This window comes from Periophthalmus magnuspinnatus, chromosome 15 (genome assembly GCF_009829125.3).
Source record: "Periophthalmus magnuspinnatus isolate fPerMag1 chromosome 15, fPerMag1.2.pri, whole genome shotgun sequence".
NCBI classification, from domain to species: domain Eukaryota; kingdom Metazoa; phylum Chordata; class Actinopteri; order Gobiiformes; family Gobiidae; genus Periophthalmus; species Periophthalmus magnuspinnatus.
In genome coordinates, this window is record NC_047140.1 from 7456560 (window position 1) to 7483251 (window position 26692).

General features: G+C 39.6%; 2 protein-coding genes across 3 annotated transcripts in view; both read right to left on the minus strand.

Annotated features, from left to right (window-relative positions):
• Window positions 1–2311: 2311 nt before the first annotated feature.
• On the minus strand, window positions 2312–6291 carry LOC129456842 (protein BEAN1-like). Of its 2 annotated transcripts, none has more exons than XM_055227296.1 (2): window positions 6010–6291; window positions 2312–3875 (listed from the first exon to the last, which is right to left on the minus strand). In XM_055227296.1, the coding sequence occupies exons 1-2, from the start codon at window positions 6114–6116 to the stop codon at window positions 3506–3508; spliced, it is 477 nt and encodes a 158-aa protein (XP_055083271.1). In that variant the 5' UTR covers window positions 6117–6291; the 3' UTR covers window positions 2312–3505. The 2 variants fall into 2 exon arrangements, 1 of the variants encoding a protein (XP_055083271.1); XR_008648970.1 differs by having other exon boundaries at window positions 2315–3875; window positions 5756–6291.
• Window positions 6292–18788: 12497 nt separating this feature from the next.
• The window catches only part of bean1 (brain expressed, associated with NEDD4, 1), a 69939-nt gene continuing 62035 nt past the window's right edge, over window positions 18789–26692 (minus strand). Inside the window, exons 5-6 of the mRNA XM_055227258.1 lie at window positions 23390–25642; window positions 18789–23278 (exon numbers count right to left, since the gene is read on the minus strand). Coding sequence (XP_055083233.1) covers window positions 25273–25642 — 370 coding nt within the window. The 3' untranslated portion in view covers window positions 18789–23278; window positions 23390–25272. The remainder of the gene's footprint in view (window positions 23279–23389; window positions 25643–26692) is intronic.

The following is a 26692-nucleotide window of genomic DNA, read 5'->3' on the forward strand; positions in this document are numbered from 1 at the left end:
TACAAGATGTTACATAGAATACACAAGTGTCGAAAATATAATTAAATGTTTAAATTAATTAAACAGTTTGACTCATTTTGGCGTTTGGTGGTGATAATAATAACACATTGTACATCCGTGGTGCAAGTTGGAACGATATTTTGGTGTGTTTTGGTGCGATAGACTTCAAGGCCATGTGTTTAGATCATAGACTGTGTATATAAATGGATATACGTAACGTGCTAGTTGTTCCAAACAGGAAGTGAGCATGAGTGCACTTCAGGCTCCATCAACTCTGGCTCCAATTCACTCTACACTGAAAAATTGTCACCCCTCTTTTTGTAACTGCTGCTGTCACACTCGTCATTTTAGTCTTGAAATGTTCGTATCAACTACATCTACATCCTGGTGTTTTTATTTCTCTATTGTGTCCGTAACCCAAGAAATGGACATTAAAAACAGACGCATCAGGCGCATTCTTTCCCCGAGGAGCTAGTGTTAGCAACAGGTTTGATTGACAGCGTTGCTAAGTGCCTGTTCCTTGCTAAACCAGCAGTGCGGGTGGGAAGGGATGTTACCTTCAACAGCCTCGCTTTGGATTGGCTCTTTGGCTGCTATGATACTCACGGTCAGAATTCCAAATATGTGACTCTGCTCCAAATTCACTATTCCCTATAACTGCTCTAGCCTCGATGAGCTTCATTTGACTGGAGCTGAACGCTGTGGTGACGTCACACTCACTTAGTCCACTTCTTCACACAGTCTATAGTTTAGATGAGTGGCGCACACAGTTTGCTAACAACTTTCTATCTCATTCATTTTAGCAATACAAGAAAATAAAACATATTTTTGATGTTTGGAAACAGAAAGAAAAGCTTATGCACGTATCTTTAAGATCAATCTGCTAATTTCATTTCCCAAAGTTAAAGATGCACTCTGGGACTTTTCTGGTGCAGAGGGTCCGTCACCTGCTTGGAGACGCCATAGCTTTGATTTGAAGTGTCCACATTATGGAATTAACTTTATATCACCATGAACACAATAGGTGACAGTTAGATCTATGGAGAGGCGAGCCTGGTAACAGTAATAATGTATGTTTTTCAAGGAATTTGCTAATTAACACAGCTGGATAAATCAATTAAATGCCATACTGTGGAGCTTTCCAGGCAACGCAATATCATCTCCATGGAAACAACCAGGTGGTAGACTGTGCCCCAGAAAAGTTACGTAGTATTTGGTCTAGCTGACAGTGTAGTTTTATGCTATGCCAATTTTCAACATTAATCAATATGCAAAAAAAAAATGAATAAAAAAACCAAAAAACAACTCAAAATGGTCTTGAGTGTTTATCGTCTGTGATGTTTGGTGGCTAATGCTAACTCCTCAAATAAAAACGTACCATCTTTAGAACAGAAACACTGGATGGGTCTATTGATTCTTCTAAACAAAGCATCCATATGTTTTGTACAGTACTTCTTCGTTGTTGCATTCGACTCTTCGGATGTCAAGAGGTTGTCTGCTACATGACGCTGCTGGGGAAATTAAAAGCATTTATGAAGATTATAATTCATTTGTGATGGCTGACTTTTGCAAACGACTCAGACTGGTCCCAAATGTTTCTATCTTTCATTTTTCCTTCTCACCTCCACAAACTGCACGTCACTTTTGAAGCCATCTGGGGTGGTAGGACAGTTTGAAGTTGTGAGTGTGCTGTGTCCTGCGTTAAACACTAGAATCCATTTTTCAGTCGTGTTCTCCATGTACATCTTTTCGATATAGTTAGCTTCCGCGCAGAGTTTAGGAGCTAGCCGCCACCTGTTGTTGTCGTTTGTGGAATACATTCAATGACACGTTTTGGTTTAACTATAGATCGGAAGTTCTGATTGTAATTTTGAACTCAGAATATTATACAAAAGTTACTATAGTCTCCATGGAGTTGTTGTTGCTTTTGCTTGGATTTTTTCATAGTATAGCATTAAACATATCTATTGTTATATAAACAAGCAAGCAGGTGAGGCAAAATCTCAAGTTACAGGTAAGATCTGCGGAGAGGCGACCCCACTCACAGTAAGAATGATGTTGTTCGTAAGTGTTTTTGACCAATAACTACACGGTCACATTTTGATATAGTGTTTTTCCACCTTCAAGCCTCTCAAAGCGCTTTACAGTCAGTAGATATATTAAATCTCATACTGTGTAACATCCAAAGCAATAACATCTCCACAGGGACAAATAGGTGGCATACCATCCACTTGAAAAGTTACATAGTGCACCTTTAAGCTCCAACTTAATTAACAAAGCCCGATTGGAGAGAAAGTGACAGTATATCTCTACATGTGGGTACATTGGTTTAATTAACAAAAATGTTCCGTAGACCACGCTACTGTGCTATACCAAACTGTACATTACATCATTTTTTAAAAACGTCGAAAAGCCAACCTCTTACTAGTAACTGGACCACGTTTACAATGTCACAACGGTCTCATTCTATGCTTTACTACTCCTAAGACCGCCGCACTAAGGACCGCAGGATCACACAAACAAGGCAACCCGCTAAACGTTTTCAGAACAGGAGGATTCAAACATGGAGTATGGCTCCAACATGTGGGTCATGTTCTATGGGCAGTGACACAGGGAAGAACACTGTGCTTGTTAGCTTAACTTTAGAGGAGACATATTATGTAAAATCAACTATTGTGAGTTTGTAAGTTATAATGTTGATCACTCGGAGTTGTATTGTGAGATTCATGCATATTTGAGTAATCCTGTATTGTGTATTTGAAGTGTGAAATTCTGTTTTCTCCTGCCACCTATCCCCGCCCACAGCCTCGTACAGATTTTAGGTCATAAAATGTCTGATTAAGTTGCAGGTTTAGTTCTAAATACATAGAAAAACATATCGTCTTTAAAGGTCACCTTTTAATGTTGATTTAGCTATTCTTAAGCAAATTAGCATTGATGTTTGACCAATATGGAATGAAATATTGGTAAAAGTAATTCAGTCATTATTTCTGTGAATACAAAATGACCGTTTTCCAGTAGTTGGTGCAATACTGGCCGAAATAAGCTGTGTAAATAAGAGTAAAGGCAAATTTGGGCACTGAAGGTGTATGAAGTCTTTGATTTTGCGAAGGGGTTTCGGACTAAAACATGTATCACTTCTTGGTTAGCCACCCAATGACATCACCAGGTGAACCAGGGCATTTTGAGAGACACTGATTTTGCAGGATTACCCAAACATGCAGGTATATGATTGATGGAGAAAAAACATTATTCCACTCGCTCACATAAGGTGAATTAGCATAATATGTGACCTTTAATCCTAATTTTCGTACTTCTAGAAAGCTATCTTGTACAATATGACAAAGACTTATTGTAGCAGTAGTTCATGACAGGATACAAAAGAACAGTCAAAGTTGAGGCTGTAAAAACAGACTAGAATAAGAATAATTTCAGAACGCTTCAGAAACTGCAGTGCTGGCTATATCCCAGTCCTCCTTCACGTATCGTCCATGTAGCAAAGTCACTACAGGATTTGACTTGTCTCTGCTAGCTGTGCGTCCCCGCCCTCCCCTCTGGCCTCTGATTGGTGTTTGTAAAGGTCACATGGCATAAGAGGGAGGGGCTGACCCGAGTCCATCAGCACGGACTCGTAGGGCGGGGCCTCCTCCATGGGGTAGGAAAGGGAGGTGATGTGCTGTCCCGAGAGGCAGTGGGGGGTGGGGGAGAACCAGGAAGTGCTGGCTGAGCTGTCTGTGCTGGTGCTGTGGTGGGTGTGGTTAGGCTCCTCCCCATGCCCCGCCTCTTCTTGGCATGGGTCCAATAGGGAGTAAGGAGGAGGGTCATCTGTGGGGATGTAGATCTCGGTCGCACCAGGGCCGACGCACTCTTCATAACTGCAAAACAGAAATGTGTTGGTGAAAAGAAGACGATGTTAAGTCGTGTTTCTGCTACTCATGTGTTCTCTGTTGTATATCTAGAAGGAGACAGCTAGGCCGCGATTTGGCTCGATCGACCCTGGCACCAATTCACTTTCTATTGAAAAATGGCGGCCTATCACTTGACCACTGATCACTATATCAATCAGGCACCTTCTTCCCTGAGTTTCTCTCCCTTAGCCTTAGTAACAGATATGATTGACAGCTATTGAGCCTGGATCTCTTAAAATAACTGGATAGGATATTGCTAGCTTAGACCTGTTGTGAGTTTGATCTAGTGGCCACTCCATTGGTACTGCAGCGAAAAAATCCTCTCCAGCTCAGAAACCATTTTTCCCACAGAGAGTGTAATCACAAACTGCTCGTGTTCTCCTCAACGGGCATTTACAGCTTTCAAAAAGGACGGATTATGTAGCGAGTTTGCCTAATTTCAGATCAACTTTTTTCAGTCCAAAATCCTTCAGTTGCCTTAAAAACAGCTTCAGAATTTTTAGCGTTGGCTTGTTCTGCTGCGCCGTAGCTACTCACATGGTACGTGCCTTTGAGCTTGACCCCTTCACTTAAACGGGTGCCATGTTTAGACTGCTGCCCCCGCGACCCGGCACCGGATAAGGGGAAGAAAATGGATGGATGGATGAATGGGAGGCCATGTTTAGGCCCTGTGGCTTGCAATCGTGCCTCGTTGCGCTTGCACCCAGCTAAACCAGCAGTGTCGGTGCGAAGGAGCGAGAACCTTCAACAACCTCGCTCCTGATTGGCTCTTTGGTTGCACACATTCCAAATATGGGTCTTGGTTGCAGCTTCGATTGGCTGTCACACATCACACTCATTCTACACAGTCTATATTTGCTACTCAAACAGATTTGACCATTCTCAACTTTAAGTCCAAATGTTGTGACGTCATGTGCATAACCTGTAGTCGAGTCAAAATTTGTATACTAACGCCTGACAAATATCTTTAATACAATACAGTTACATTCATTGCATTAAAATACTGCTTGTCCCCTTGAAGCTGTGAGAACATGAGGTTTGGGGAACTTTCTTTGGGGGGGTCCATGTCTAAAGTTGCTGAGTTACAGTGGTAAACAGAAAGAACAGTCATCACTCTATTTTTCTTTTCTTACATATATATATATATATATATATATATATATATATATATATATATATATATATATATTGAATATAGTATAATCCAAATGTGAGAGACTACATGATAACTTTTTAAAGAGTATGCTTTTCCTTCAAGCATCAATTATACCATGAAACTATCAGTAGGCTGTTTATAGGTTTAAAGCCAATACATGTAACTTTTTAGCCAAAAACGTATATACCCAAGTAAAAGCACTTTTTTCCATGTTTGGTTGTTTTTATTGTCCTGAAAAAACTATAAAAACATGTGTCCTTACAATCCCTCCTGCTTGTTTCTATGGAAATGTTGTTTCTTTGCCTATAATATTCCACTGTGACATAAAACTTACATATCTACATGAAAAATATGGCTTTAACTTTACATTGAATCATGCAGGTGATGTGCCACCTCAAGAAAGTTGCACAACCTACCTTTAAAGAAAAACATAATCAACCCAAACCTTGCAACCATGAATTAGGAAAAAAGTTCAATTTAATAATAATAAAAAAAGTGTCCATGCAAGTTATAAATGTCACGTGGGTTAGATTGTTCTTAGGCTCTAGAATAATGTGATCCGGTTCTGTGATGCTGTGCCCCACTGCAACCTGCCCCCCCGGTCTCCCCTGTCCTATACCTGTACTCCTGTCCCTCTGCTCTCCCCTGTCCTATACCTGTACTCCTGTCCCTCTGCTCTCCCCTGTCTTACCTGTACTCGTGCTCCTCGTCCTCCAGCTCTGTCCCGGGCCCGCCCGCCCTCACTCCCCGGGGAAGGTGCGTGGACAGCAGGTACAGGTAGACGCTCGCAGCCGTCACTATGGCCGCTAGTCCCACCAACGAGAGTCTAATCCAAACCTTAACCCTCGTGTCTGACTTTAAGACGCGGGAAATACCCCAGGAGCCGGGAAAGTCGACGTGGAGCTGCTCCGTTGGACGTCACCGGGCTCAGGCGGTGTCACTTACCGGTGTGCGGGCTCCACATGACGGCTGACATACCGTACGGGGCTCGGGTTCAGCGGAGGAGTCACATGGCACCAGCCGGACTTCCCTGAGGCTGTCTTGAGCTGCATTTGTCCCAGTCAGTCAAAAAATGTCCAAATATTACACACAATTACCAGAACTATGGACTTGACAGCGTGCAAAATCCATGGTGAGTCTGTACAAGTTCAATCTGGACTATTTTTAGTTCATTTCAGTGAACAGTTTGTTAAAAGTGGCTCCGCAGTTTCTATTCTGGACTTGCACTGTCACCAAACGGCCAGCAGAGGGAGGTGTGGCGCAGCAGTCAGGGACATCAGAGCGCTGCTAATGTACCAGGATAAAAATACATGAGGCTAATGATTCACAGTGTACTTTATTAAAACTATAAATGAATGAAAGAATTTTTTTTTCCAAAATTCAAGAAAATAAAACATTATGTTACAAGCCTAATGCCTAAGAGCAAAGGTGGATAATAGGATAAAAATGATAAATCAGATGTAACGTTCAGACCTACAGACCTCACTTTGAGCATCACTACTTCAATTTTATCTCTGTGGAGTTTTTGCCAAGTCACGCTAAAATGAATAAATATTTAAAGACAAACCAGTGGACAGAGAGCTGCAGGTGGATGTCACTCACAACATCTTAATGCTTGTAATTATGTAGGCTTAGTAAACAAGTTTCAAATTGTTATAGCAAAAGTCAACATTTTTTGTCCTATTTACCTCACCTTGTTTTAGTTTTTAGCCTATTTAATCAAACTTAAATATATTCAAAGGCATTATATATCCATGCCTCTTTTTTCTTCTAAATTATTTTGGTGCATTATGGGTAATGTAACGTGTGTATCCTTGGTAAATTAACCATCTTCTAACCAAACAGGACACGTGCCAGAGTAGTGAGTGATGACCTCAAGGGTGTTGTGCAAACTATGGAATTACTTTTAACTAGTCACCTGGCAAATCCACACTATACACCTCTGTATTTTTAAACAGGATATTGGTCTGGGCACCACTCCCTCGTCATGCCTCGAGCCAGACAGTAGGCTACTGTGCAAACAGATTTGTTTATTTCAGCGATGCATGAAACAAAGTTGCTCATTGGTCACTTATCATTTTGAACACAAGGAAAACTCTCACCTCAAAGTTTATTGTGTTGCTCATTGAAACCCACCAAGACACAGGGAGAAACATGCAAACTCCACACATAAAGGCCTTATGTGCAGTGTACACAAATGATACAACAGTGATTCTTAATCAGGAAAACCAGGTAATGGAAGTTAATGTATTATTAGCTTGTAACTTTTCAATATATTTCACAAGAAATATTCCACTGAACAAAGTGCATTGAACACAAAGGACAAAAACTGTGAACTTTATTTTAAGTAATTTTATTTATTTGGCATTTGGCAAAACTCACACAAACAGCTTCAAGAATTTTAATTGAAAGATTAATTTATTTGTTCTCTTTAGCTTGGTTAGTGAATCAGAACATATTCTTTTGAACATGTTTGAGAGGGGGTAGCAAAAAGCATTTTAATTTGATATTTAATTTTAATGTATTATTTTGATATGTATTTATTTTAATGTATTAATTTGATAAAGCATTTTAATTTGATATTTAATTTTAATGTATTATTTTGATATGTATTTATTTTAATGTATTAATTTGATAAAGCATTTTAATTTGATATTTAATTTTAATGTATTATTTTGATATGTATTTATTTTAATGTATTAATTTGATATTCATTACATTTAAATGTATTAATTTGATATATTTTATTATATTTTATTAAATTTGTCAGTATCAAATGGTTCAATCAGTTGGTTAAAAAATGTGTATAGGATTACATTTTTTATGAATTTCAGGGAATGTTATTAAAGTTTTGTTATAAGTTAATCTATGTTTCTATATTTCTTTCTTTCTTTTTTTTTTTTTTTTTCTCCATCTCTGCCTGGGGGAGCTTGGTCTGGTCTGCTGCAGGAGGAGCCCTCATCACCACCAGCTCTGTGAGAACAAACACAAAAAGAGGGGGAGCAGAAAACCACACAAGAACCACACTATTTACATACTATTTACAACAGAAATAACAGAATGATAACACAGCAATACACACAGCACTATACTAAATTTAAAATCTGTCATATTTTTCTTATTTCTTTCAGTTTTTTGTTTGTTTTTTTTGTTTTTGTTTTTTTTTTGTTTCACACTAAAACACAAGAACCACACTATTTACAACAAAACTGCAGAATAATAACTAATACTTATATGTATATATGTATTTTAGGGACATTTTCAGAAGGGTCACGTGATGGTGTAGTGGAGTGTTTTGTAGGCGGCTTACATGGTTTTGCCAGACAGTAGCATCCTACAGCATCTTGTTTGTCTGTTGGCTGTTTGTATTTGAAAATAAAAAACCAAACAGGTTCAAGGAGCGTATCACACACATGGGACAAGGCACTAAACAGCAGAGTAGGGTACGCACCCTGTGGGGGTGAAAATGTGTCCTATTAAGTTATTGATGCAGCAAACATAACATATGAAATATATGTTTTTACACATATATACATACGCAAATTAGATTGTATATGCATAAATAGTCAGGCACTGCAAAAAAAAGTCTGAAGCGCCCCCCCCCCCCCCTACTGTTTGGCATTTTATCCTGTGTGTGATAAGAAGTAGGCTCATTCGCCACAATTTATGCTCCTTGGACCTGCTCGTTCTTGTTTTCTAAGCACAAACAGCCATATCATGGGTTTCAAGCTATAGCTACCACCCTCTGTGGTCATACCAATTAAGCAATTCTAATCTAAATATTATATCTTTCAGAGTACCAGGTGAGGACCTTTCCCCATTCAAAGTCCTTCAAATTAGAAAGGAATAGACAAACAAAATGCAGTGGGATGCAGTCCTGGAGAAGGCATCAGACAGTAGGGGGCGTATGCTTCTCCTACTGTCTGACAAAACCATGTAAGCCGCCAACAAAACTTGTCACTACACCATCACGTGACCCTTCTGAGGAAACATGCAAAGCAGCTAAACACAGCCCTGTCTGACAGAACAATCAATATATATACATATTAAAAAAAACTTTTTTTTCCCACACCTATGTACAATATGATACAATGTCATAGTCAGTTGGGATCAGTGGAGTGCCAGGAAAAAGTCAGCGGAGTGCCACGTATACAGAGCAGGCAGGGGCATACCAATCATAGGGGTTCAGAGGATTAACAGTAGAGGTGGGTGTATCAGGAAGATCAGGGAGGTACATATCAGGAGCAGCAGCACGTGCCTCAGCATAAGGAACAATGCGAAACTTAGGACGAGTGTAAAGCTTGCAAGCAGAAGCAGTAGAGGTGGGCACAGCAGGAGCAGCAGAGGTGGGCAGAGCAGGAGCAGCAGAGGTGGGCAAAGCAGGAGCAGCAGAGGTGGGCAAAGCAGGAGCAGCAGAGCGTGCCTGAGCGTAAGGAACATAGCGAAACCTACGACGAGTGCGGAGCTTACCAGCAAAAGCGGAGGTGGGCACAGCAGGAGCAACAGAGGTGGGCATAAGAGGAGCAGCAGAGGTGGGCAGAGCAGGAGCAGTAGAGGTGGGCAGAGCAGGAGCAGCAGAGGTGGGCATAGGAGGAGTAGCAGAAAGGAGCATATCAGGAGCATAAGAGGTGGGCATAGGAGGAGTAGCAGGAAGGAGCATATCAGCAACATAAAAGGTGGGCATAGGAGGAGTAGCAGAAAGGAGCATATCAGGAACATAAGAGGTGGGCATAGGAGGAGTAGCAGGAAGGAGCATATCAGGAACATAAGAGGTGGGCATAGGAGGAGTAGCAGGGAGGGGCATATCAGGAACATAAGAGGTGGGCATAGGAGGAGTAGCAGAAAGGAGCATATCAGGAACATAAGAGGTGGGCATAGGAGGAGTAGCAGGAAGGAGCATATCAGGAACATAAGAGGTGGGCATAGGAGGAGTAGCAGGGAGGAGCATATCAGGAACATAAGAGGTGGGCATAGGAGGAGTAGCAGGAAGGAGCATATCAGGAACATAAGAGGTGGGCATAGGAGGAGTAGCAGAAAGGAGCATATCAGGAACATAAGAGGTGGGCATAGGAGGAGTAGCAGGGAGGGGCATATCAGGAACATAAGAGGTGGGCATAGGAGGAGTAGCAGAAAGGAGCATATCAGGAACATAAGAGGTGGGCATAGGAGGAGTAGCAGAGAGGAGCATATCAGGAACATAAGAGGTGGGCATAGGAGGAGTAGCAGGGAGGAGCATATCAGGAACATAAGAGGTGGGCATAGGAGGAGTAGCAGGGAGGAGCATATCAGGAGCAGCAGGGGGGTCAGAGCAGGAGCAGCAGAAGGGGGCATAGCGCGGGCAGCAGAGAGGGCCATGGCAGGAGTAGCAGAAAGGGGGCATAATAGGAACAGCATAGATGGGCATAGCAGAAGTAGCAGGGAAGGCCATAGCAGGAGCAGTAGGGAGTATGCGTGTTTGCATGAGTGGGCGTGTGTATATGTTTCTGAGTATGTATGTGCATGTTTGTTTAGATGTGTATGTGAGTGTGTCCATGAGTGTGTGAGGTCTTAACTCCAGATGTGAGGACGTGTGCAGGAGGTCTGGACGTGTGCAGGACGTCTGGACGTCCCGAGCAGAGCTGGGCTTTGGCTCACACAGATCTGTGGAGAGAAACATTTATGTCAGACACCGATGTTGCAAACAGGGCTCACACACAGCAAACCCAGAGAGGACAACAAAAGGAGCCTAAATGATAAAACTGTAGACACCAAAATGCTTCTTACGTTTGTTCCTAAAATTTAAGTTTATGCCAAAAGCTGAATGTGCATGGCAAAAGTTCATTACTATTACAATGTTTTAAAGTCAGCAGTTTAAAGCAGCTCTTTGCACACATGTTATATTAGAAGATACGTTTTTTTAATAACCCCAAATGCATGTGAATGTTTTGAAATAATACACTGGTAGTTTTTCTAATTTTTTTAATACTTGGCCTCTCAGTGTGTAACAGTGTCTGCAGTACTAGATCAACAGTGGTTTTGATCAACAGTATTTTGATTGATTTATTTAAGTCATATGTATTACCCTGAACTAATAGTGAATTTGTCATGTTTTAAGGTCGACTATATTTGTAGAGCGAAGGCATGTTACAATGCTTTTATGCACAAAGGTACCCAATTTGTGAGTGCATCGCTATTTCAACATACACATATTTCATCTGACACACTGTGTGGACCTCAAGTGTCCTGTACAACACTTTATTCTCACCCACTGAAAGGCAACAATGCAAAAAGCAGCAGGTGAAAACATATGGTCTTCTGGGAGTCTAAGGTTAAATCCAGAAGGTTAATAGATTTTTAATTTTTTTTTTATTTTTTGAAAGGACAAAATATTGAATAACGCACAAAATCTGGTATTTTCAAATGACAGAACACAAAATTTGCAAAACAAAATCACATCTGAAGGAGTATTGTAAGAAACACAAATGTTCACATGTAGTACAATGTAGTACTGTATTGTGAAATAACAATACAATACAATTTCTTTAAAAAGTTACTAGAGTAAATACAGTAGTCTGCTGTATTTCATTACTGAGTACTTCCAGCCTCTGTGGCCTATACACACAGCCTGATCATTTTCATTTAGTATGAAAAGGAAATCATAAATGCACAAGGGCGAACATTTATTTGAATAAACTCACTGCAAACTGATCTGGGGTTTTGTTAAAATGTCATTTTGATATATTGGTTGTTTTCTGTGTAATACCCCATAAGGACTAAGTCAACATGGAAAGTCACAAACCTCACGGTCAGGCCTCAATATTTAGATAGCCCCATGTCTCCGCTTTGAGACGCCGTTTGGATTTACATGAGAGCACGACTGGTTGCGGAGTTACGCTGCTGGAAAGTCCGCAACCCGCTCTATCTGCGACGATACGATCCGACGCTATAGGGTTAAACTAACTCGCGCTTGTTTATGCGTGTGCAGCGCCCATGATGTGACCTAGGGTCAGGTGTAATCTGACTTTGTCCTGTATATTAGTCGTGTGACTGGATGGATGACGGGACGTGGTCTACCCAAAATGCCTTCGCGATGGACGTAATGAACACCCCTGCCATAAGGACTAACGTGAACATGGAAAGTCACAAACCTCACGTGTTTTTCTCCCAGAAGTCTCGCAGTCAGAGTCAGGAGGCGGTCAGTAGAAGTCTGGGTGAAGTCTGGGTCCCAAAGTGATGTCTTTTCCGATGAAATCGTCAAATGAAGTTCACAAGTGCAGGTTTTGGCGCAGCCGAGGTTTGCAAAGTTTGCAGTGAGGCGCTTGGCAACAACAACCACAACAAAAACAGGACGCATGTGCGTACTGACGTCAGCACGCGCGCATCTCTGCGTGACCTATAACCGGGTTGGATGAAATACTCTATTTTGTTAATTAAGTAAAAGTTCACATACAGGAGCAAAGAAAGTACCTGTTTCAGATGTACTTAAAGAGTAAGAAGTAAGTTTGCTCATATTTTGAGGTCCTGTAAGGTTTCAAATGTATTGACTGAAGATTTGTGCTGAATTTTGCTCAATAGAAACGACTGTTTTTATTTGTATATCTTTTGTAATTCCTCCAGGTACTACAGACACAAGTGGTTTCCTCTACTGACGAATTTATTGACATCCATCTTGCACATGAATCCAAATAAATACACTCGTGAAAACTAAAGAAACACATAGACAGAACAATAATTAACTTAATGAAAAATAAAGACATTCGACAATTACCCTTTGAAAATAAAATGCGGTAGACAAACTAACCTCGTTGGCTGTATACCGAGAGGGATTAACTGAGATATCTTCTTTCTTCTTAAATGTATTCTGAAACTGCAACCCAATCGTCTGCTTTTAATCATGCCACTTTTCTCATTTAGCTGAGATCGCTTCTTCTGCGCAACTAGCATTGCTTCACATGTACACAGACCTTAAACTGCGCCCTCTAGTGACACTCCACAAAATTACACCTAAATAATATAAAACATATGAAAACTAAAAAGTGGCAGTTACATCTTTGTTTGCTCAAACTATGAACGTGTTAAAAATAAACCCTGAGCCTTTTTAGCAGGTCTCAAACAATAAGAAAGAATACTTTTACTTTTCAGCCCAAAAATGTAATGCAGAGCCGCAAGTACAGATACTGCTCTTAAATAAAGTGAAGTAAAAGTAAAAAGAGTATACTTTAAATTAAACCTAAGTAAAGTACAGATACCTAAAAGTACAGTACTTTACTACTTTTACTCTGTTAGGTTCCACTAGTGTATATAACCCACAGCCTGTTAAAAATGATCTATAACTCTTTTTACCAACGCAGCATCATAGGCCGACCTGTCTTGATGTCGGGACAGCAAACTCTCTGCGACAATTTGCTGAATGCCCCTCTCTGTTCAAAGTCCACTAGCCTAAAATACCCAGGTGAAATTAATAAATGTGTTAGATTTCTAATGTGGTCTGTTGATCCTATTTTTCAAACAAAGATGATCTAAGTTCCCTGTACACAACCTACTGACAGATTGTACTTTGCTCCAGTAGGCCCAGGTGACAGCTGTGCAGACACCTGATCTAATGTCCTCTTGTGCTGTGGACACCTGTGCAGACACATGTCCCACAGTGGAATAAATATGATCAGGATACAGAAGGTTTGTATGCAGTCATTCTGGGGTAGGTTATATTTGCTAAACTGAAAAGAATGAATTATCTCAACAAATGAATTCAACAAATCTTATGAGTAGGCCACGCACTATTACATTAAAACTAAATTACTCAAATAGTTGTAGAAAGAAAGAGTAAAAAGCAATTGACAGAAATACTGGGCTATTAAATGAACTGTTTGAAGGCAACATCTAATTTACAATTTGCACGAGACCAAACATCAATCATTTACAAGGTAAGAGTGATGCAGGAGAGCAAGAACCCTTTACAGAATGTGGTGCTCCAACAGTGGTGTTACTTAATATGGGTGTAGACCTGGTAACTAATCTAGCATTTGGAGGAAATGAAAAAAGACCATTTTTGAACACAAATATATCAATTTTAAGAGAGAAAATACAAACAGAAACCATGTACAATCAATGTACAAACATTTTGTACAAGACAATATCATTATCAGCAGATTATATTTGACAGAGTCAGGTAGAGCAACTCAGCACCATCAAATAATCCATGAATCCATTACATTTTGAACACATCCAAACTAATGACAGCAATGACACAACTCCAGTTTGCTGTGGTGAGAGACGCTGTGCAGACAGATCCTGTTTGTGGTTTAAGTGGTGCCTGAACTATACTCTACTGATAGGCAGCCAACACAAAAAATATATTTAAAAAATAATAATAATCAAACTGTTGAATGCATTACATTTTGACTTGATGCCCATCCCCCATCCCATAACTTTCAATTTTCATTACTATCCCAGCAAATAAGTTAAATCCTTCCTTTAGAGCAAAACAGATGAACAAAAATAACAGTAGAGCACTTTGCTGTCTTTGATTTAAGAACACATGATCCCAGCGCATCGTTCAGTCATCCAGTGTAACTCTGCCTGACCTTGATATGTTTCATTCTAATGCCACTTCTCGCTGTAGTGGGACTTGCTGGGCCCTCCACTTGACCCCTTGACTCTGTCTGGCACAGTGCTGACACAGAGGCATTAATGGCTTGGATGTTCTCCCTACCAGCACCCGGTGCGGTGAATTTGACAAATGCTCACTTCTATGTACTGTTTGAAGTACCTGGCCGACGAAGGGTACTCCTCAGTGCAGCCACTGAAATGGGACAGGCCTACGCCACGGAGCGTACTGTCTGTGCGCTTACATTACATAGTTTATGTTACGTCGCCTAGCAGCCATAACGGTTGTTGACTCATGACCTAGACGTGTAAAATGGACACTGAAATATTTAGTTTTATTTTTAATTCTTTATTATTTCATGGAAGAAGAGTCAAGGTGTTGTCGTCACAGGTGTTTATTTCTGTTTAGAATGAATGTAGTAAGGAATTAATCTTTCCCTTTGAATATCAATAGGCAAATATAAAGTTATAGGTGATTTCTTCCCAGTTACAGCTACTTCATAACTTTAACAAAATATCCCTTGTTAAAAAATAATAACAGAGACAGAAACCAATATAAATTTTACATTCATTGTCTATAAACCAGAGAACACTGATTAGTTGTACATAAAGTGGGATATTGCAGTTTAACGATTCGGTATTTGGGCCAGCTTTAATTTGATCTGTGGCTAAACCACTTTAATACCAGTCGAGGGTGCTGTTTACCTTCTATGCCGTGTGCCAGTTCATTTCATCTTATTATTGTAAGATATTTTCTAGCGTGCAGCACTACCACTCAAACTGGTATCTTGATTTACTAATGCTAAGGACACGTGCCCACCAGGGGGCGCACACCTATGGAATGCACCAGAACTCATGAAGATGTTGTGACTTTATGTTTCAATCTCTTGGTCCTCTTTGACGCTTACACCAGAAACAAACATTCTTACATTATTCTTATTATTGCAATAATCATTTCTAATGATAATAATGTCTTCTTATTGTCTAGCAATAACTGCACATTCCTTTATTCCATGTAACTCCTCCTTTTTAATCATCAAACACACGGCCTGTACAGATCTTTATTCAGATTTAACAGTTTCATGTTGCACTGTTGTAGATGAGGTAAACCAGCACGAACATTTGAATGTGTATTGCGCAACGGACTCCATTTTCGTCTCTTTTTTGTGTAGGCTCGGTGCATGATGGGATATAGCAGTGCGTGAAGTGTGCATGGATGCACGCTTCGGTTACGTCTGATCTGATGGAAATGCTGGAAAGGGCAAAGGGCATGGCAGGTTTGTCGGGCGCATTCAGTCGGGTGCATTGAAATGGGACAGCCCTTGTCGCGCCAGAAATTAACTGCCCTTTGACGCACACTTCCAATGGTGAATCTAAGGCCATTTTGGCGAATTGAGACACGGCCTACGTTTAACAGGGACGCCATATTGGCAGTAGGGAATTAGGGGTAATAAATGGCACTGAGTCCTCTGTTGATGTTTTTTAGTCTTTAAATTAAATTGTTGACAATGATTTATCTTAAAAGTAATCAAAGTAAACATGAGTGACCCTTATCTGGAACAGGTGTAATTTTAAAGAGTATAAAACGTAGATTTCGCCTTAACTCTGTGATATCTGGACATCTGGTTTACTTTTCACTTTCTTATATCATCAAAAAGGTTCCCTGGAGATGTTTCTGAAAATGTACTTTATTATGTATTATGTATGTACATGTACCTATAAACTGATACTGACAGTTTATATAGAGTGTGAAATAGATAAAACAGTAAAAACATGATGTGCTCTCTCTAATGTGCACATGTTGTAGCCTGTTAGCAGCTAACTCACTCATGTCCATGTAATAAACACAAAAAACTAATTTAGCTTTAGTTTGTGAGTTTATTTTCTACAACAGACATTTCTAAGCAGGCGGCGGACAGCGAGTTACACATCATCACACACTCATTCTCCAACACTAATGTTTTATAGACCTACATGCACCTGTTGCTTCTCTTAAAACTGAATATTTTTTATAGACATTTTGGCGGTTACAACAGCAACACAGATTCTTATGTTGAAAAAAACTCAATAATTAGTTTCCTTTGAGAGAAAACAAAGAGATTTTATTTCACAAATTTCTCATTGCTGTTCATTGGCTGGAAGTTCAGTTCTCGGCCCCTGGTGGTGGGGGACCCGAATCTGCAACACAAAACATGAGCTACTGTAGAAGGGACAAACATCATCTTCTTACACATGTATACAAGAATAATATTTGTTTCACGGCCAATAGAACTCAATTTCTATTCTTTTTTTTTTTTTTTTTTGACTGAAAACGAGTTATGCACAGTAGTTTGAATATAGCCGGTTAGCCTCTGTCGTGCCTTTGAACTGTTGCAATTTTTCCATAATGACCTGCAAAAGACAGTAACGCTAACGCTGTTGGAGCGTGTTTGGCCCAACTTAACATTTTAAGTTAATCAGACGTAAAAATATTAAGTTTTATCTACCTTTACCTCCCAGTTGCGGCTCAGATTTCCCTGTTGTAATATTCAGGAACTCATCTCCAGGTATTACTATGAAAACAGACAGAAAATGTAAAAAATAATTTACACAAGCTACAGGCACCAAAAATATGGATTCATGATTAAGTCAAAAGTTACAAACCAAATTGTGTTTATGCAACTTCATTTTATAGAGACCAGTGTTTTAAGGTTGAACTTGATGAACATTGTAACACACAGAAAGTACTATTATTTTGTGAAAATGTTTGTCTTGTACTACAACATAACTTTAAATCTGTCTATCTACATAAATACAAGCAGCTGATATCTCCAGTCTACAGGTCAGATCTGCGGAAATGCAACCTCAGTAAAAATGCATGTTTTAAGCAATAAAAACACTTAAATTAATCAAACAGATACATGTGGCTAGCATGTGGAATATTCCTGGCAAGTATTGACATCTCCATGGAAATAATCAGGTGGCAGTCAAAGCCCCATCACAAAGTTGCATATTGTACCTTTAAAGTGGACACCAAATGAGTCAAAATGACAAGAAGACAGGTCGCCCACATGTCCCTAGACAAAATGAGCCACTATTTTAACACACTGCATAATCGTAGTAGTCTGCTTGAGCCAATATATGCCAAAAAACAAATGTATTAAATGTATTCTTACCTGGGTTATTTCCAATCATGACCCCATCCGCCATGATGTGGACGTGTCATAAAATGACGTGATGGCAACACATTCAGAGTAAAACACTACATGGTTAGATAAAAGTGTAGTTATGCTAACATCGGAGCTATTTTTGACTCTATAGACGAAAGAATGTTGACTTAACTTCAGCAGTAGCCAACAAGTAGATGCAAATTTACTTTAAGTAAAAGATAGAATGTGCAGTATGTAACTTTTCTGGTGGAGGGTTTGGCGCCTAATTGACCGAAAACAGGAAGGTTTAGTCTGATTATGTGTCAGACAGTGAGAAAAAACAAAACAAAAAAACATGTATCTTTTTATATAACGTATTAATGTGGTTTCAGCTGTACATAGTAAAAAGAGGTTATGTCTTAGAGGTCGTATTTTTGTCTTTATTATTATATTTTGCGCAGGAGAAGGAAATAAATCTCAAATACAGTGAATGACTCTGAGTGAGTGTTGTTTGTTCGGTTTTGTGGGGATTAATCATTATAATAAATACACTGGAAATAATTAAATGTTGAGTCGATGCCACTATGTAAATAATACATGTTGTTTTTTTTGTTTTGTTTTTTTTCTCACTGTCTGACACATAATCAGACTAAACCTTCCTGTTTTCGGTCAATTAGGATTACCAAAATTATTTATATTTCCTAAATGCCAGAATAATGAGAGAAGACAATTAGACAATTTTAGACAATTTTTCATTATTTTCTTCAAAGTCATACATTTGCATACAGTGAAATGTCATGTCTTCTTCTGATAAGTTTAATGACAACTTTTGAGTTAATTTGAGACACATTTGTGGATATATTTGAAGACACACCTCAAACGCACTGCTTCTTTGGAAAGTCAAAATAAATCAGCCAAGATATCAGGATGTGTCTGTTTGTGTAGTGTACGGAAAATTACATCTAGAGTCGTCTCTGTTGTTCATGGACAAAAAACACTCACTCAGAGTCATTCACTGTATTTGAGATTTATTCCCGTCTCCTGCACATAAGAACACAATCTCTAAGACCATAACTTAACTCTTTCTACTATGTACATGACACGTGCTGACAGCAAAACAACATGGTGGTCTCACACATGGTCCAATGACAAACGCACAAAATATGATCTGAATATGAAGCATTATGAAGGACTTTGGGCACTAATACAAACACTGGTACATGGATTTCAACTTTCACTGTTGTTCTATATTCTAAACACAGCGGTCAAGTCTGCTATTGTCCTACTACATTTTAATATTTAAGTTGTACGCATTTACAACTGTGCTTTCTGTGGGGTAGTATCAGAGGAGTATTGGTTGTTTAGTAAAATAGTTTATTAAAAGTCCTATATTATTATACGAAATTGACTCTTTTGAGCTTTAAGTCATGTTATAATGCTGTTATCTCCTCAAAAACATACCTGGAGTTGAGTTTTCTTTCATTCACACATGTTTGAGTAACTCTATTATTAGTCTGTCTACGTCTCCAAAGCTCAAAATGCTCAGTTCCACCTTGTGATGTCATGACGTAGCAGTTTTCACATTAACAGCCACCTTTTAGCTTTTGTTGGGTAGAGATTGGGAATTGCAGGGCTGAAATCATCCAAATGATTCGAGTGAAGGTGTGTGAAGTTTAAAAACACAGTGGAGCACTTCCTGTATTACCACATGATGACATCACAAGGTGGAACAGAGTGTTTAAAGTGTTGAAGAGTGTCTAAATATTCAGGGTTTCTGTGTTAAACATGTGAGAATGAAACAAAACAAAACTCCAGGTTTGTTTGTGATGAGGAAACAACATTATAACACGTAGTTAATCTGGCTGAATCATTCTTAATTAAGTACTTGTTCATTATGTAATTATTATTATTAAAGAGCTTGTACCTGATTGTTTTCCCATGTATTTGAACAGCTTTCCTCAGTACAGATATATTGCGTGAGTAACTCTTGACGTCAAAATATGTACGCTGTGGGCTGTCTGCGTCTAATTATAAAGCGTTCGAGAATCAGGAAGTGTGGTGTTAGCATCCTAGTTGTTGCGGTGAATAGTTAGAATAATCAGAATGCATGTAGTAAGTGGGGAATAACTCTGGACCCTTGCAAACGATAAAAATCTGGTACAGCGCCTTTAAGATTTGGATTAGCCTGGTTTGGTAATAGTTTATTAGCTCATGTTATAAAGTCTTGCACTTGTTTAGTTTGTCCTTGTCCTTATATATAGAAAAATCAACTCCATAGTGTTATTTTTAGAGCGTATATATGCCATGTTTGCTTGGGTTTAAACTTGAGTCTCCCCCAGGACCCCATAGCACCCTCTAGTGGCCTCACACTTGTATGTACTCAGCTATTGAAACAGGCTATACCTTTAAATCTGGGTTGAGACATTACTAATTCAGTCTAGAGTCTAAAGTCTAAATTACATATAGTTTTATATTTTACATTTGGACAATATCACAGTATCAAAGTGTTTATTAGAGGAAACTTCGATCAACAGCGACTCTAATCAAAGTATTTAAAGGTGCAGTGTGTAACAGCTGAATTATAATGGCAGTGATTACAAAGGATTCACTTGACACAGAGCTGAACACAAATAAAACAATAAAAAGTGGGGCATTATTTACTTTAATGTATGTTTAGTCTTAGTAGGCAGTTCTATGATTAAATATGTGAAGCTTTCAACACTGTATAATGTATATTTCTCTGTATTTTTTATATATCAGTCTGGTCACCACTCCCTCCTTTGCATCTCAAGCCAGAACCAAACATATTCGTCCAATCAGATTTGTTTATTTCAGTGAAACAAAGAAGCTCATTGGTCATCTATCGTTTACAAATAAAATCACATTTCTCACCTCGGATTAACAGTTTAATGCTTCGCTCATTTATTCAGCAGAAATCTGTGATGTTTTTCTGTCCACTGTGTTATATTTTTTCCTTTTTTTTCCCTCATTAGCAGCCATATTTGTTTTGCTATGGAGGGACCATGCTTGTCCCTGATTGGCTAATCCACCTCTCAATCAGGATCATCTGAACTCAGGGAGATTCACCAGTGACCAGGCTCACATCTTCATAAAGTACTTTAATAGTCTGATATTTTGTGTTTAGCTCAGAGTTGACACCTTTTGTTGCTCTTTTGTTGTTCTGCTTTTGTATGTGACACTTGGTTGCTGTGCCGATAAATTGATATTAAGCCTCTATTGGTCAGTTCCTTGATAGATGAGTTTGATTAAAGTAAACATTAAACATATAGCTATATCCAACTGTACACTGCACCTTTAAACAGCATCCAGAAATCCTTTACATGTCAGTGGTGATGGTGTCATTTCACACAAAAACCCAAACATAAAAACACAATTATTTAGATAAGTTGTTTGTGAATTGCAGTTGTCAGCCTAAAACAGTCCCGTACATCAGTGGAGTTTGGAGGAAGGCGAAGGAAAAGTGTTCAGAAATGATCACAAAATGCAAAAATATATCAAAAAGAACAGAAATATATCTCAATTTGGTTATCCCAATCTGATGTTCTCAAATGGTGGGTCAATTCAGATGAGATTATAAGCAAGCCTGAATCATTTTAACTGTGCACTAAAACCTTTGCCTTCCCCTACCCATAAGCCAAACTCCACCAAAAATAAAACATTTATCAACCAACAATACCAAAACAAAAGTATTATGGCTACGACAACAATCAAGCTAACAGTCTTAGGGCAGTTAGGCACATATTTCAATGACACACTGAGAGATTGAGAAAAAACTACAAAAACTACAAACATGGCCGCCACGATGAGACGTGAGTAGAGTTGACGGTAAACGATGGTGGATGTGTTAGATTCCATGGAAACCCCTAAGGCTTTCCTTCAAAATACAAACATTTATTTATTTACTTTACACTTTTAAAGGGAAAACTGCTGGTATCACTTAAGAATGTGACAGTGTGGTGTGGTTTTTGTACAAGATGTTACATAGAATACACAAGTGTCGAAAATATAATTAAATGTTTAAATTAATTAAACAGTTTGACTAATTTTGGCGTTTGGTGGTGATAATAATAACACATTGTACATCCGTGGTGCAAGTTGGAACGATATTTTGGTGTGTTTTGGTGCGATAGACTTCAAGGCCATGTGTTTAGATCATAGACTGTGTATATAAATGGATATACGTAACGTGCTAGTTGTTCCAAACAGGAAGTGAGCATGAGTGCACTTCAGGCTCCATCAACTCTGGCTCCAATTCACTCTACACTGAAAAATTGTCACCCCTCTTTTTGTAACTGCTGCTGTCACACTCGTCATTTTAGTCTTGAAATGTTCGTATCAACTACATCTACATCCTGGTGTTTTTATTTCGCTATTGTGTCCGTAACCCAAGAAATGGACATTAAAAACAGACGCATCAGGCGCATTCTTTCCCCGAGGAGCTAGTGTTAGCAACAGGTTTGATTGACAGCGTTGCTAAGTGCCTGTTCCTTGCTAAACCAGCAGTGCGGGTGGGAAGGGATGTTACCTTCAACAGCCTCGCTTTGGATTGGCTCTTTGGCTGCTATGATACTCACGGTCAGAATTCCAAATATGTGACTCTGCTCCAAATTCACTATTCCCTATAACTGCTCTAGCCTCGATGAGCTTCATTTGACTGGAGCTGAACGCTGTGGTGACGTCACACTCACTTAGTCCACTTCTTCACACAGTCTATAGTTTAGATGAGTGGCGCACACAGTTTGCTAACAACTTTCTATCTCATTCATTTTAGCAATACAAGAAAATAAAACATATTTTTGATGTTTGGAAACAGAAAGAAAAGCTTATGCACGTATCTTTAAGATCAATCTGCTAATTTCATTTCCCAAAGTTAAAGATGCACTCTGGGACTTTTCTGGTGCAGAGGGTCCGTCACCTGCTTGGAGACGCCATAGCTTTGATTTGAAGTGTCCACATTATGGAATTAACTTTATATCACCATGAACACAATAGGTGACAGTTAGATCTATGGAGAGGCGAGCCTGGTAACAGTAATAATGTATGTTTTTCAAGGAATTTGCTAATTAACACAGCTGGATAAATCAATTAAATGCCATACTGTGGAGCTTTCCAGGCAACGCAATATCATCTCCATGGAAACAACCAGGTGGTAGACTGTGCCCCAGAAAAGTTACGTAGTATTTGGTCTAGCTGACAGTGTAGTTTTATGCTATGCCAATTTTCAACATTAATCAATATGCAAAAAAAAAAAAGAATAAAAAAACCAAAAAACAACTCAAAATGGTCTTGAGTGTTTATCGTCTGTGATGTTTGGTGGCTAATGCTAACTCCTCAAATAAAAACGTACCATCTTTAGAACAGAAACACTGGATGGGTCTATTGATTCTTCTAAACAAAGCATCCATATGTTTTGTACAGTACTTCTTCGTTGTTGCATTCGACTCTTCGGATGTCAAGAGGTTGTCTGCTACATGACGCTGCTGGGGAAATTAAAAGCATTTATGAAGATTATAATTCATTTGTGATGGCTGACTTTTGCAAACGACTCAGACTGGTCCCAAATGTTTCTATCTTTCATTTTTCCTTCTCACCTCCACAAACTGCACGTCACTTTTGAAGCCATCTGGGGTGGTAGGACAGTTTGAAGTTGTGAGTGTGCTGTGTCCTGCGTTAAACACTAGAATCCATTTTTCAGTCGTGTTCTCCATGTACATCTTTTCGATATATTAGCTTCCGCGCAGAGTTTAGGAGCTAGCGCCACCTGTTGTTGTCGTTTGTGGAATACATTCAATGACACGTTTTGGTTTAACTATAGATCGGAAGTTCTGATTGTAATTTTGAACTCAGAATATTATACAAAAGTTACTATAGTCTCCATGGAGTTGTTGTTGCTTTTGCTTGGATTTTTTCATAGTATAGCATTAAACATATCTATTGTTATATAAACAAGCAAGCAGGTGAGGCAAAATGTCAAGTTACAGGTAAGATCTGCGGAGAGGCGACCCCACTCACAGTAAGAATGATGTTGTTCGTAAGTGTTTTTGACCAATAACTACACGGCCACATTTTGATATAGTGTTTTTCCACCTTCAAGCCTCTCAAAGCGCTTTACAGTCAGTAGATATATTAAATCTCATACTGTGTAACATCCAAAGCAATAACATCTCCACAGGGACAAATAGGTGGCATACCATCCACTTGAAAAGTTACATAGTGCACCTTTAAGCTCCAACTTAATTAACAAAGCCCGATTGGAGAGAAAGTGACAGTATATCTCTACATGTGGGTACATTGGTTTAATTAACAAAAATGTTCCGTAGACCACGCTACTGTGCTATACCAAACTGTACATTACATCATTTTTTAAAAACGTCGAAAAGCCAACCTCTTACTAGTAACTGGACCACGTTTACAATGTCACAACGGTCTCATTCTATGCTTTACTACTCCTAAGACCGCCGCACTAAGGACCGCAAGGATCACACAAACAAGGCAACCCGCTAAACGTTTTCAGAACAGGAGGATTCAAACATGGAGTATGGCTCCAACATGTGGGTCATGTTCTATGGGCAGTGACACAGGGAAGAACACTGTGCTTGTTAGCTTAACTTTAGAGGAGACATATTATGTAAAATCAACTATTGTGAGTTTGTAAGTTATAATGTTGATCACTCGGAGTTGTATTGTGAGATTCATGCATATTTGAGTAATCCTGTATTGTGTATTTGAAGTGTGAAATTCTGTTTTCTCCTGCCACCTATCCCCGCCCACAGCCTCGTACAGATTTTAGGTCATAAAATGTCTGATTAAGTTGCAGGTTTAGTTCTAAATACATAGAAAAACATATCGTCTTTAAAGGTCACCTTTTAATGTTGATTTAGCTATTCTTAAGCAAATTAGCATTGATGTTTGACCAATATGGAATGAAAAATTGGTAAAAGTAATTCAGTCATTATTTCTGTGAATACAAAATGACCGTTTTCCAGTAGTTGGTGCAATACTGGCCGAAATAAGCTGTGTAAATAAGAGTAAAGGCAAATTTGGGCACTGAAGGTGTATGAAGTCTTTGATTTTGCGAAGGGGTTTCGGACTAAAACATGTATCACTTCTTGGTTAGCCACCCAATGACATCACCAAGGTGAACCAGGGCATTTTGAGAGACACTGATTTTGCAGGATTACCCAAACATGCAGGTATATGATTGATGGAGAAAAAACATTATTCCACTCGCTCACATAAGGTGAATTAGCATAATATGTGACCTTTAATCCTAATTTTCGTACTTCTAGAAAGCTATCTTGTACAATATGACAAAGACTTATTGTAGCAGTAGTTCATGACAGGATACAAAAGAACAGTCAAAGTTGAGGCTGTAAAAACAGACTAGAATAAGAATAATTTCAGAACGCTTCAGAAACTGCAGTGCTGGCTATATCCCAGTCCTCCTTCACGTATCGTCCATGTAGCAAAGTCACTACAGGATTTGACTTGTCTCTGCTAGCTGTGCGTCCCCGCCCTCCCCTCTGGCCTCTGATTGGTGTTTGTAAAGGTCACATGGCATAAGAGGGAGGGGCTGACCCGAGTCCATCAGCACGGACTCGTAGGGCGGGGCCTCCTCCATGGGGTAGGAAAGGGAGGTGATGTGCTGTCCCGAGAGGCAGTGGGGGGTGGGGGAGAACCAGGAAGTGCTGGCTGAGCTGTCTGTGCTGGTGCTGTGGTGGGTGTGGTTAGGCTCCTCCCCATGCCCCGCCTCTTCTTGGCATGGGTCCAATAGGGAGTAAGGAGGAGGGTCATCTGTGGGGATGTAGATCTCGGTCGCACCAGGGCCGACGCACTCTTCATAACTGCAAAACAGAAATGTGTTGGTGAAAAGAAGACGATGTTAAGTCGTGTTTCTGCTACTCATGTGTTCTCTGTTGTATATCTAGAAGGAGACAGCTAGGCCGCGATTTGGCTCGATCGACCCTGGCACCAATTCACTTTCTATTGAAAAATGGCGGCCTATCACTTGACCACTGATCACTATATCAATCAGGCACCTTCTTCCCTGAGTTTCTCTCCCTTAGCCTTAGTAACAGATATGATTGACAGCTATTGAGCCTGGATCTCTTAAAATAACTGGATAGGATATTGCTAGCTTAGACCTGTTGTGAGTTTGATCTAGTGGCCACTCCATTGGTACTGCAGCGAAAAAATCCTCTCCAGCTCAGAAACCATTTTTCCCACAGAGAGTGTAATCACAAACTGCTCGTGTTCTCCTCAACGGGCATTTACAGCTTTCAACAAGGACGGATTATGTAGCGAGTTTGCCTAATTTCAGATCAACTTTTTTCAGTCCAAAATCCTTCAGTTGCCTTAAAAACAGCTTCAGAATTTTTAGCGTTGGCTTGTTCTGCTGCGCCGTAGCTACTCACATGGTACGTGCCTTTGAGCTTGACCCCTTCACTTAAACGGGTGCCATGTTTAGACTGCTGCCCCCGCGACCCGGCACCGGATAAGGGGAAGAAAATGGATGGATGGATGAATGGGAGGCCATGTTTAGGCCCTGTGGCTTGCAATCGTGCCTCGTTGCGCTTGCACCCAGCTAAACCAGCAGTGTCGGTGCGAAGGAGCGAGAACCTTCAACAACCTCGCTCCTGATTGGCTCTTTGGTTGCACACATTCCAAATATGGGTCTTGGTTGCAGCTTCGATTGGCTGTCACACATCACACTCATTCTACACAGTCTATATTTGCTACTCAAACAGATTTGACCATTCTCAACTTTAAGTCCAAATGTTGTGACGTCATGTGCATAACCTGTAGTCGAGTCAAAATTTGTATACTAACGCCTGACAAATATCTTTAATACAATACAGTTACATTCATTGCGTTAAAATACTGCTTGTCCTCTT